The sequence below is a fragment of the Petaurus breviceps genome, unplaced genomic scaffold (genome assembly GCF_028583685.1).
Source record: "Petaurus breviceps papuanus isolate PSGF00001 unplaced genomic scaffold, PetGlider_PUasm1.0 90667, whole genome shotgun sequence".
Lineage (NCBI taxonomy): Eukaryota > Metazoa > Chordata > Mammalia > Diprotodontia > Petauridae > Petaurus > Petaurus breviceps.
The window spans coordinates 5829807-5843668 of NW_027187302.1; the positions used below are offsets into that span (position 1 = coordinate 5829807).

The 13862-nt window shown below is 40.6% G+C and overlaps 1 protein-coding gene across 1 annotated transcript in view; it reads left to right on the forward strand.

The window, feature by feature from the left end:
• The first annotated feature begins 12093 nt into the window (after positions 1-12093).
• SPACA1 (sperm acrosome associated 1) overlaps positions 12094-13862 on the forward strand; it is a 45486-nt gene continuing 43717 nt past the window's right edge. The window contains 1 exon segment of the mRNA XM_069065162.1: positions 12094-12259. Coding sequence (XP_068921263.1) covers positions 12094-12259 — 166 coding nt within the window.

The following is a 13862-nucleotide window of genomic DNA, read 5'->3' on the forward strand; positions in this document are numbered from 1 at the left end:
AGACCCCTGCAACAACAGCACTGTCCTTCACCAGTGGACAGTATTCACTCTCTGTCTGCAGGACAGTCTCAGGGCTTCTTAACCAAAAGCCAGGTTCCAGGACTTCTTCAACAGGACTGTCTTTCACCAGTGGACAAATCTGGCAAAACAACATCAAAACAGACAAAGTACCAGCAAAACAGCCATATCTCCTCAGTCCTTGGCAGCTCAGGGGGCAGATCTCAAAAGTCCAGGGCGATTCAAAGTGGCACTCAGCAATCCTTCTCAGTCTCTCTCCCTGCCTCCACGAGGTGCTGCTTCCAAAAAGTTCTTCTGCCTCTCTCTTGTCTCTCCAAATCTACGTCACCAGCTTCTCCCAGTTCAGGACTTTCTTTTCACATCAACAAGTCCATCCCACAGGTGGGATTAACAAGCTCTGGGTTTTAACACAATCAATTTGAAAACCAAGCCAATACAGGGGAATCTTTAATTGCCATTACTATCACAGCCTTCAAGTGTCATCTGCAGCTTCTGCAAAACCCCCCAAATCCCCATTTAATTTCTTATGCTAACCCAAGATATATCAAGATGGCAATGGGAAAAGTTGCAATTTGAAAGAGATAATTGTATATAGAAAATCTGACTCTAGTCCTTTTCTGCTTAGATCATTGATGCCAATGAGATCAGATCAGAAACTATGGCATCTGGAGGATCTGAATATAACAGCATTCTATTTTCATTCAAGAAAGATTCAAGAAATTTAATTCAACAAACATTTGTTAGAAATTTGTTAGAAAGCCCATTTCTCCTCTAATGCCAAACTCTATTTGGTTTGCTTTTGGACTTTAGGACAATCTATTTTCTGCCCACAGAAGACAGAAGGGCAAGGTTGAGTTTATTACTTTGGGTTAGCCCATTAGAATGTAAACTCCTTGAGGACAAAGATTAACTTTGCCTTTCTTATATCTCTAGCACTTAGCACAATGTTCAACATAGTATTTAATGAATTATTTGTTGACTGATTGATTGGATGCTGCTGGAACAGCATTCCTCAGCATTCCATATATCTCTCTGCAGTATCTTTTAGGGAAGCTAGGAAAAGGTCTGTGAGTCGTCTATTGGGCAGGATATTCGGGGAAAGTGGTACTCAAAATCCATAAATCAGTCTTGGGTCATTAGCAGACAGCAAGGAGAGAACAGGGAAGACTCATAGTTCGAGTTGGTCAAAGTCCTTAATAGGAAAGGGTGAAGAGGTTTGAAGACAACAAGCAAAGGTCTGGTTTAGCAAATGAAGTCAACTTGCAAGAATGGCATGGGAGGGATGAGGCAGGGCATGTAATAGGGCTTACACTTAAGCTATGGGAAGAATTATTTCTTCAGCAAGGTTCTAGACTTCTGTCCACTTTTATACCTGTCTGATCACCCTTTGCAGTGGCACTGCACCATGGTAAATACAAGGCATGTTATCTCTATTACTGGTGCTGGGATACATCATGTTCATATAACTTCCTGGTGGTGGAGGAAGGAGAAAAAGGAGGTAGTTGATCTGGGGAATAGACACAGCTGTTTACAGTTTCAGAGGATGCTTCCCATTGGCTAGGGGATTATTTAGCTGGGAGAACTGGAGAAGAGAAGGGTACGAATTGATGACAGGCTGTTAGCCAGTTGAAACAACTCAAATAACTTCCAAATGCTACTTTAGGATGTTGTCTTGCTTAGTGAGAGATCAGTTGTGATTAACTTGTTAAGGATTCAATGACAGTATGTGACTAAAAACCAATCAGTCAAACCACAGATCTCTCCTTTCCCCAAATACATATTTGGATTGAATATAAAATCTAGTATAACCAAGATTGGAGTTGTCAAAACATAACTGGGCTTTAGATATACAGATGCTTAGGCATTCTCATATGTTCCCACGGTGACATCTGGAAATGTGGAAATTAATTTTATTCTCCCTAAGTGGGTTGGGATTGGGGAGAAGAAGAGTAATACAAAATTCTAAAGAATCTGTGAGTTCAGAAATAGGAAGAAGCATTTCTGGGATTGTTCAGGAGCCATGTGCCCAAGAAAGGTAAGTCTATTTTATAAAAATTTTGCAAACAGAATCTAAGGAACCAGGTAAGTTGGGGCCTATTGAATCATAGATTTAGGGGCAGAAGGCTCCATGGAAACTATTTAGTAAATCCCAACCCCTTCATGATAGGTGAGGAAATTGAGAACCAGGGAATTATCCCTCATTATAAAGGTACTATAGGGCAGAACTGAAATCTGAACCCAGGTTTTTGGATCCAAAATCTAGTGCTCTTTCTGCTACACTGCAGTGGGGTGGCTGTGAAGAATGTATTTTTGACTTGGGACTAAATGGATGGTTCAGAATTCAGACAGCAATGACTTTACTCCCTCAGTGACCAAGGGGATTAAGAGCTTTGGCAATAGAACTAGGGGTGGGGGAGTAATGGTTAACTCGAAAATGGAACTGGAAATACCTTTAAAAGCTTATCTCACGTGTGGATACTGGCAAACCAGATGAATGATAGCTCACATTTTTTTATAGTACTTTACGGTTTGCAAAAAACTTTACAGATTTTAGTTAAGTTAATTGGTTGGTTGTTGTCCTTCATGCTTGAAGAGGACCAAAACGACATCTCTGTGTTAGAGTCCAGTTACAGTGTGTCGGACTGGGACTGATCAGACCAATAGGAGCTCAGAATGCTCTAGCACAGGTCAGGCACAAATAATCCATGTGAACATTTGGGGTGCATTCTCCGAATTTTCACATCTCTCGTTTCTTTCGAGCTACTTCAATTCTGCTTTGCTTACACAGCACACCACCTTCTTTGATACGGGATACACGGTGCTGGGTGTACTGAGGCAATGTCTCCCAGGTCATGCAATCAATCCCAAATCAATGACCAAGTGAGATAATATTTGTTAAGCACTTAGAACAGGGCTTGGTACAGAGTAGGTACTTATGAAATGTCTGCTTCCTTCCCCTCCTCTTTGTAAGAGGAGAAATAAAGAGAGAGCAAGTGAGAAAGAGACAGAGAGACACAGAGAGAGAGAGAGAGAGAGAGAGAGAGAGGCAAGAGATTTGGAGACTGTAGTCCTCTGTTCAAATTCCAACTCCTACCGTGTTTCCCCAATAATAAGACCTATCCCGAAAATAAGCCCTCCCCTTACTGTGTAAGATTCCTCTAAAATAAGCCCTCCCCCGAAAATAAGCCCTATTGAGATTGCTACTGTAGTGAAGGTGATCCCCTGTGCTACACGCTATATTATGGTACCCTCTGTATGCACTTCCCCCCCCGCCGGGTGAAACTCACGCCGCGCTCCGAGCTGCATCCAATCAGAGCTGCAGCAGTGAGCGCGTCATCCTGTTCTTCCCCAGTGATTTGCTTATTGAATAAAGGTACATTTTTTTGTTCACATTTACCTGTTTATTAAAATTGCTGTCAATGTTCATTAAAATAAGCCCTCCCCTGAAAATAAGCCCTCTGGTGTTTTTCTGTCCACAAATATTAATATGACAGTGTCTTATTATCGGGGAAACACGGTAACTACATGTGTAGACTTGGGCAAGTCACATAAAGTCTCTAGACCTCAGTTACCTTATCTATAAAATGAAGATGATCCCTAAGATTCTTTTCCATTTTATGATCTATAATTCTCACAAGGTGAGGTAGGTGCCATTATTGACCCTATTTTACAAATGAGGAAACAGAATCAGAGAGATTAAGGTCACACATTTAGTGATTCTGGGAGGTAGGATGTGATCCCAGCCCTGGCCTTCCTGACTTCATGATGAATGGCACACTGCATCTCGAGACTGTGCACTTTACCTACCCCATTTGAAGAAGATATGTCCTCATGATTCCCAGAAATGAAGAAATCCTCCTTGACTGTGCCACACCAATAAAAATGCTTATTCAAAATTTAGAATTTATTCTCAATAGAAAAAATGATTCGGGCAGCTCTCTCAACCTCTTCTTTTTGAAGTGCTTTTTTTCTCTGGTTATATCAGGGAGAGAAGCTCTCTTTGCTTGCTAATCTCTCTTTAATTCTTTTGGGTCTCTTTTCATTCCCAATCCAGAAAAGCTGCTAATCTCTTTTACAATGGAGGGTTTGTCCTAGGGCAGCAGAGGGATAGAGGCAGAGGTTGGGACTGAAGCCTGGTGCAGAAAGCAACTGTCTCCATGGTGCATTGACAAGGTACATGGTAAATATTTGAATCCCAAAGCAAATCTCTCTTAAGATTTCCTCACACCAGAGTGAACAAGTTTATCTCTAGTCATGGTCAAGGAGTTTGTGAAGATTATTGCACATGAAAACTGCAAATCTACCATATACGGCTTGCTATTCCCTCCAAATATACCACAAAGTTATCATGTAAATTTCTTTTTTTTCTCTCCCCTTCCAGAGATGGCTACCATTAGATACAAATATACATACACATACATGTAAAATTTAAGGGTACCTAGAGGCAACTAGGTGAATCGAACACTGATCCTGAAGTCAGGAAATACTAAATTCAAATCCAGCCTCAGACACTGTGTAAGTCACTTAACCTCTGTTTGCCCCAGTTTTCTCATCTGTAAAATGGGAATAATAGTGTCTCCTCCCTCCCCCCAGGGGTTGTTGTGGGGATCAAATGAGATCTTTGAAAAGCACATAGCACAAGTTGTTTGTCCTTCGTTTTCAAAGAGAACCAGTGACATCATGGGGTGATATCTTGACTTGTGCATGATTTCAATTTAAATGAGGCAGAGTTATGCAAAGTCATGAGCCTCGTTCTCCCAGAGTCATCAAAGTCCAATGGTGAGACGAAAGTCAGGGTAACTGGTATCTCTGATGTCTGACCAAGCTCCAAGTGCTCCACAGCACCTCCTTCAGCTGCCTTCCTGGCCTTGGAACAAATTGCTCTCATCTGTTCTTTCCACTGGGGAAGTTTTCACATGCTTGGGGTAGACATCTCCTTAATTCATGGATGTGTTAGAGACTTGTCAACTACCCTCACCCTGGTGCAGCCCATTGACTAAGACAGTTTTACTGCAATGTGGTTGCGGCACATGCTACAGCTTCTTAGAACTATAGGTGAGAGTTGGGTGAAAGGTGGATACCAAAGGTGAATGTGCAGCCCTGGGAAGGATTCAGCAAGCAGCACACAAGAGATGCTAGTCCTTCCTGAACACCCTATACACAGTATAGCAACTGTGTAATGGTAATGTAAATTTGAAGATCTTCCCTGCCCCTTAATAGGCCTAAGGGAATTTGAAGATCTTTCCTGCTTTGAAGATCTTCTCCACCCCATAATAGACCAAATATAATCACATGGAGCCTGTGGGGGGAGGAGTTTGCTGAAGAGTGGAGCAGAGCCCACAGGAAACTGGGAGTCAGAGCAGTTAGCCAGGTGGGAGAGAGGACATAGGCAAGCAGACAGCTAGGTTTGTGAGTGTTTGTTTGTGGGAAGACTAAAGGATGGCTCCTTGCTGTGTTATGTTGTATTAATTTCTTTGTTATTATGATGGATTTGATTTTCTGGTATTGAGATTTGGTTTTTGGAGTCTGAGTAAATGTTTTGCTTCTGTCTTCTATATGGAGAGTCTGTTATATTTTGTGATTCAGAACTGTGCCATAATATTCATAGTCACCATTGGTGCTGTGAATATTGTGATGGTGCTATAGACTGACATATAGTAGGCACTTAATAAATGCTTATTATTAGATTAGGTATATTGATTGCTTTGGAGGTTTCAAAACATTTTTTTTTGTTTCTATTGTTGTTGAAAGGTTTTTTGTGTACCAAAAATTTTAAAAGTTGGGAACCACTGAACTAGGATGGAATGCTATTTTCAGAAGATGCCTAGATTTCTTGTGACCAAGATGGGAGAAGGGAGCCAGATGATAGCATTGTTAGGTGAATCTGGAAGTGGTTGAACTGCTGAACTCAAAGAATCATGATTAATTCATTAGTGTCAATCCAGAGGCATGTCTCCCTCAGAGAATATCATGGGGCTCCATCCTTACCTCTATTCTGTTCAACATTTTAATAAATCACTTGAATAATGGTGTAGAAGTAGATTGCTTAACCCATTTTCCCACAGAAAAAACATATGATTCATAGGGAGGGACATAGAGAAAGAATTGCCCAGCCTTGATAATGGGTTGTTCTCTCCTCCTTTGCATGAACTACCCACATTGATGAGATCACAGATCCATCAAAGTATTCAGGTATGCATTCTATGATTTCAAATTGTTACTTTGATCCTTTATTATTCTTTAAATTTTTCCATGTTCATTCCTAGTCTTTCTACTAGACAATAAGTTTCTAAAGGACAGAAATAGTTTCTTGTTTATTTTTATATCACTAACTGCACACTAGACAGCTAAGTTGCCCAGTGGATAAAGTATTAGTCTTGGAGTCAGGAAAACAAGTTCAAATCCAGCCTCAGACACTTACTAGCTGGCCAAGTCACTTCACCCTGTTTGCCTGTTTCATCATCTGTAAAATGAACCAAAGAAGGAAATGGCAAACCGTTCTGGTAACTATGCCAAGAAAATTACAAATGGGATCATGAAGGGTTACTGCACATTCAACTTCCCTGTACCTCCCAAGGATACTACCACCTTCCTAACCATCGAGCCTCACAGTATCTTCTACTGTGTTATCTTCCACTCCTCTCTCACATTCCTCATAGCCACTCTTCTTGTTTCTATTTTCATAATATCTCTCATATACATCTCGCTCCTTGTGCTGCTATCTCCCTTGTGCAGGTCCTCCTCACCGGATGCCTGGACTACGCAATAACCTTCTGCTTGATTCCTTGCCTCAAGTCTTCCTTCACTCCAGTTCATCATCCATTTGGCTGCCAAAGTGAATTGGCACTAAATTGGTAAGTGAGTGCAGCACTAGACCTAGAGTCCTGAAACCTGAGTTCAAATCTAGTCTTAGATGATTACTGCCTCTGGGAAAACCTGGACAAGTCACTTGACTTCTGTCTGCTTCAGTTTCCTCATCTACAAAATGAGGATGATAGTAACACCTATCTTTCAGGGTTGCTGTTATTAAATGGGATAATATTTGTAAGGTACTTTGTGAACCTTCAAGTTTTATATATACACACACATATGTGTGGTATACATATATACACATATATACTTATATGTGTGTATGTATATATAATACACACATACAAATATGTACATATGTATATGTATGTGTAGATGTACCTATGTGTGTGTATATATATATATATGCTAACTTTAATACTAATAATTATTATTATTTTATAGAGTGCAGATCTGATTATGTCACACCCCTACTCAGTATAACACCAATGATTCCCTATTACCTCCAGGATAAATATAAAACACTGAGTTTGGCATCTAAAGCCCTTCACAACCTGGAACTTTCTACCATTCCAGTCTAACACTGGAATCCACATCACATTTCTGACTGACCTGTGAAAAAGACATTTCATCACCTAAGTCTGAGCCTTTTAACTGGCTGTCCCCATGCCTGTGTAATAGTGATTCAGTGACTCCTTAACTGGAGCCAGGTCAATCTCTCCCTAACTTTCCCCTCCCAGATTTTAGGGTCTGAGTACTCTAATTGCATTTAACTACTTTAAATCAAATTAGGTTATTTGAAGTAATATTTATTTCAAAGATATAGCAAGAACAAACATAAAAAAACCAATAAGACAGGGGCAGCTAGGTGGCATAGGGGATAGAGCACTGGCCCTGAAGTCAGGAGGACTTGAGTTCAAATCTAGCCTCAGACACTTACTAGCTGTGTGACCCTGGACAAGTCACTTAATCCCAATTGCCTTCCTGAAAAAAAAAAATTAAGTACATTAAAAAAAACCCAAACCAGGAACTTCCTCTAACAGTGCAGTTCTGTACCTTCTCTAATTTATTTATTTGCCTGAAGGCACTGAGAGGTTAAGTGACTTTCCAAAAGGTCACTCAGCAACTGAGAGGCAGGACTTGAACCCAGGTCTTCCTGACTCCAAGGCCAGCTGTCTATTCACTATTCTTTGCTGCCTCTCTCAAATTTAATTAGCTAAAGTTAATCTTTAGGTGGAACAGTTAAACATCAGTGAAAAAGTGGCTTAAGTAATGCAAATTTGATCAAGATTTTATTTTTTATTTGGAATTTATCATTTCAACTAACTTTTCACATTTCACTAGTTAAGATGAGATTGCCAATTCTGTGTTCTAAAGCAGTATAACCAGTCTTCTTTCCTCCCTTACCCAGATACTTGTGATGTATGTCATACAGAACTGACTGATGTTAGGAGTATAGTAGCAAATGTTTTCTTACTGTTTCCTGGGATCTTTGGCATGGTTTCTCTTAGAAATGGAACTGTATCTGAATACTATACTTGAATGCCTGAAATATAAAGTTGCAATTAACTATTGAAAAAAAAAAACCCAAACCAACAGCCCAACATTTCCCCAGTATCTGGGGACATAGTTCTCCCTATATTATCTCCGTGTCTGGTGAGGGAAAGGGGATTAGGTTCACAGGTTAACTTAGTTTTTAGATAGCATTAGTTCCACTAAATTCAATTTCCTCTCCCCCTTCTGCTTGGATAAGCATCCTCGTACCCTCTCTTCTCTGGGTTGATTGTAACATCTGGTCTGGAATCCTAGGCTTAAAGATTCCCCATAGCCCTAGAAAATACAAACTAGACATCAAACCCATTTCCATCATGACCTGGAGTGAAGGGATTGAGCTGAGAAGTGTTTGTGTGTGTGTGTGTGTGTGTAGTAATCCTTAGACTTTACCTCCCTCACCACATAGTGTCATGGTGCTGTGAATGAATGAGTCTACCTACAGCCTTGAATGCAGAAAAAGAGAACTACTGTGCCTGGTCAGGTACATTTAAAGATGCAGACCATTCTGGCTATGCAGCCAATGGAAAAAAGTTTCTCCTAGCCAATGAACACCAGCCCTCTTTGCTCCCAGGAGCAAATCTCATGTGTCTCTTACATTGGTAATACCATTTTAGGTGATGTGGGACTATGCCATATTCCCATTATACCTGGAGTGTTCTTCCTTTTCACCTTCGTTTCCTGGTTTCCATAGCTACCTTTCAGACTTAGCTCAAATCCTGTCTTATGCAGAAGGTCCTTCTAGCCTCTATCCCATTGTCTTCCAACTGAGATTATCTCCCATTTGCACAGTGTATATCTCACGTGTCATGTGCATACTGTCTCTCCCATTAGACTATGAGCTCTCCAAACAGGGGCCATGTTCTTGCCTTTCTTTATACCCCCAGCACTTGGCACAGTGCCTGGCACATTAATAAATACTTATTGATTCCTTTGAACATAGGAACTCAATAAGTATTTCTAAGATTTTGATGCTCCTTTGCTAGATGTTTTTATTTTATTTAACTTATAAATTTTGTAACTTGTCTTTGAGATCCTTAATTTCCATTTTGATTCCCACCAGATCTTGTTAATTTATTAGGTCAAAAATGTTTCTCTAAGCTAAATTAAACATACTGGAGTTTGTGTGACTAAAGTTTCTCTGCCAGAGGAAGGCAATATCTTCAACAAGATGTGAAGGTGTTCTAAACTGACATTTGAGTTCAACAACTGTACCCATGACAATATAACAACTATTTATTTGGAATATTGTATTCAACAGAGCATGTTGTCACTTACTTTAGCTATCCCTTTGAAAATGTCTTTTAAAAGCTACTAGCATACATTTTTTTTCTGACCTGTTATCCATGTTCTTAGCATAAAGGACTTTACTTGTCCATGAAATAAGGGAATATCTTTAAATTTCAGGAATCTGCAGACATTTGATCTTTCTTGATCTGTAATATTTGAAGTAGTTTAATGACATAAAAGTTTAAATAATCCTTACACTATGGTTATAAGCCTCTATAATGGCTACTTCCTGTCTTTCATCTGTTCTCTAAATCAAAGCTTGGTGTGGCAACAAATTGAACTTTTATTGTCATAAATAATGAACTAAATGACCCTTTATGGCATGTGAATACTTCCCTCAAATTTACCTATTATTGAAGTTGAATATCCTCATTTGACATTGTAGCACTTAATCTGCCCCACTTTCCCAGATCCCCCAAGAATGTAAGCTCACAGGGCAGGAATAGTATCACTGTCTTTATACCCTCAACACCTAGCAAAGTATCTGGCCCATAGTAAGCCAACAAGCATTATTAATAAAATGCTTGTCGAGTTGTCCATTTAAAATTTCCTTTATGCACTTATGTTCTAGTAAGGATCATATTTGCCTTTGCACATGCCTAATTACCCCTATTACCCTCTTAATTACACACACACACACACCCATAAGGAATAGATTTATAGCTACTTGAAGGAAAAAAAATATCCATTCATTCTAAAACTTGCTTTTCATTTATTCTAGCTTTACAGTTTTTGGTGTTGAAATAAAAGCTTATCATATTTTCATAGTACAGTCAGAATTTTAGAACTAACAACTTCCATGGAGCTCATCCAGCCCAATCTCCTAGATGAACCAATCCTAACAGTATATAGAGGGGGAATAGACAAGTTATTATCTTTAACATCATTTACCAGGTGTTTGTTTCCTGAAGTAGCAAACCCAATGACCTTCTGACTTTTATTTCCAACTTTGGGTATGAGGAAGGCAACTTTGATGAGAGGGAATTTGATTTTGGGAAAGGAAGGGAGCCAATGTGTGGTGAAAATAGTCTTGGATTTGAATATAGACTCACTCTGCTACTTACTTTTACATCACTCTACGTAAGACATTTTGACCTCTGTGAATCTCAGTTTCTTCATCTGTATAAGGAAGGGGGGTTGACCTCAATTATGTCTAAGATGTCTTACAGTTCTAGCTTTTCAAGACTTTTTTTTTTGGTAAGGCATGTTGGTAAGGGGATGGGGGAGGGTTTGGGGGGCTGTGATGGAGAAAATTAAGCAATTACTACTAGTCTAAGAGGTCTTTCTAAATATGCATATATTAGGGTAGGGGTAGGAATTCTACATTTGTCAATCTTTTAGCTCCCTTTTCCTTGATAATAACATAATGTATTGGGGAATGAAAAGAAGGAACAAAGTTATGAAAGACACTTGCAAAGAGGCTGGGAAAGGGAAGGAACAAGCATTTGCCAAGTTCATATCACCTCTACATCTTTTTTTATTCATTGCCAATTCCTTTTTTTTTTCTTTTTGGAAGGGGGAGGCAGGGCAATCGGGCTTAAGTGACTTACTCAAGGTCACACAGCTAGTAAGTGTTAAGTGTCTGAGGCTGGATTTGAACTTATGTCCTCCTGACTCCACTGCCGGTGCTCTATTCACTGTGCCACCTAGCCACCCCCATTGCCAATTCTTTTAATCAATTCTTACATGCCAAGTTCTCTACCTCTCTCACCATCCTGGTTATCTTCGTGTGGACGTATTCCAATTTGTCATAATCATGAAGAATACTATGCTGCAAACTACTGGAATATTGTTTACAAATATTAGGCAAAAAGTGCCATGCAAAGACCCCAGTGTTCCAGTATCTATCTGTCCTCCCACTTACTACCTGTGAGACTTTGGGCAAGTAAGACATTTCACCTCACTGTGCCTCAGTTTCTTCTTCTGTTAAAGAAATTTGTATTGAGGTCCCTTTCAGCTCTAGAGCTATGATCTGTGATACAAGCTAAATGGGAAGCAGAGTTGAAGGTGTTTTCAAAGTCGAAAACACTAAATGAGAAGGTAAAGATGTCCAAGGCTGTGAAATGCATTTTTAGTCCTGTAACTGTCCTGTACCTTGGGCAAGCTCACAAGCACCATGGACACAGTGGGTTGGAGGCTTCTTTAGAACCTCCCCCAGGCCAATTCCACTTTCCTGACAGCCCCAGTCCTTCTAGACCTGCTGTGCATGTCTTCATCCCCCCCCAGGTTAACCCCCGTGGAGCAGGAGAAAGGCTGTCAGGTCGCACCAGAGCGCAGCAAGGTGAGAGAATAGTAACGGGTCCAGTGACGCTTCACCGGTTGCCCGGGTGACTGGGGGTTTGCCGGGCCAGCGGGGTGCCACAGGATTCTGTGAGTCCTCACTGTCAGGAAGGCTGCGCTCCGGGCTTCGAGGCTGTAAAGGCCATGGGCTCGGCCTGCAGCTTCTCCGAGCGGCTGGAGTTCGTGCTGGGAGTGTTGCTCCTATTTTGGGTGGGCAGAGAGCTGGTGGGGGGACATAACGCCACCGAGTTCGTTTCGGAGGGCGGTAAGAGGCTGCAGCTGGGTTTAGGCGAGGGCGGGAGTGGCGAAGGTAGGCCAGGGACTTTGGGCTAAGGCTGGAGAGAGAGAGGAGGGAGGGAACTTGCTCAGAGCCAGGTTGGGACCCCCTAGTTAAACTTCACATACTTTGGTCGGGGTGGGGCGGAGAAATGGGGGAGGGGTGGAGAGGAGGGTGGCAGCCCTGGGGAGAGGGCCTGAGGAAGTGCAAGTTACCTTCCCTCCCCAGGCATCCAGGGGGAAACTAGTTTCCAGGACCTGTTGCCTGTCAACCTTCACTCCTTCTCAAGCTCCAGTAACACCCCCATAAACGAAGGTGAGCGTGTTGATGATGCTTTTGGACGTGCTAAGTCTGTCTATATGGGCTCTGCCACTAGGAAGTGAGGGGACCTGTAGAGGCCATGGTCAGAATGTGACATCACAAGCGTGCTGGTCCCAAGGGCCAGACAGACCCGCCCTCCCCAGAAAGAAAGGGCAAGAATCAGTTTTTTTTTTTTCTTTCTGGTTTTACTGCGGGCGAAAAAGAAAGAAAAAAAAAGAATTGTAATCCCGAATGGTGATATTGTCTTTTCTCAGTAGAATGTGTGACAGAAATACTCAAATTCCTACTCGAGAGCTTTTCTGTGTCTTCTCCACTCCACCCAACAACTCCTTTCTTGTTTGTTTTGTTTTGAGGGTGGTCATCGAAGAAAATTTTTAGTTAACTTCCTCAGTTATGTTGTGCACTACCTTTTCTTAGTCCCGACTTTAAGAAAGTACTTCCCTGACACTATCCTGTTCCACCTTCCCCTATGACCACGACACGCTCCCATCTAACAAAGTTTTGTTTTGTTTTTGAATACAGAGAAGGTATGAATTTTAGCATCACTGAGCAACATAGGGATTTCTGGATTGTGATGTGTATATGTGAATATAAATACTCAGTGTCCTTAAGTCTTAGTGAAGTTTTATGGTTTTATAGCTTAAAATTGCATTAAAACTTTTAGAATAGATATATAGATAGAGATATAAATATAAATATGACTATACATATGCCCACATCTATATTTTTGTCTATATCTGTGTCTATATTTGTATCTGCATCCCTATCCACGTATCTGTTGTTCAAAAAAGTTTTAATAGGGTTTTAAGCTATTAAAGCATAAAACTACACTGAGACTTTTGGGACACTGTTGTTTACATGCACACATATATGTATTGGCTTAATGCTTCTAGGAAGCCACACAACTGTCCCAGGTCACTTCTTACCTAAGCAATAACACCAAAGAACTTGTGACTGTCTCAAATAAATCTAAAGGAGTCATTGCTATTGTACCTGCCTGGAACATAAATTTGTTGCTGTCTAGTAACTCATTAAACAGGAAAACTTGACAAGGTGTTACTTATATTGATTAATTCTTCACAAGCTTGCAAAGAAAAGCTTGGGTGCAAATTTTGATTTTTTGAGCTTCCTATAGTTAAGTGATTTATCTTTTCCCGGGACTGGTCATGAGATTACCTCCTAGTCTAGTTGGTGGTCACATGCCTTTCAGACAATCTATCATATATCCATTTATCATACATCCATCCCTCTATCTATCCCTCTGTCTGTCTATCTATCTATCTATCTATCTATCTATCTATCTATCTATCTATCT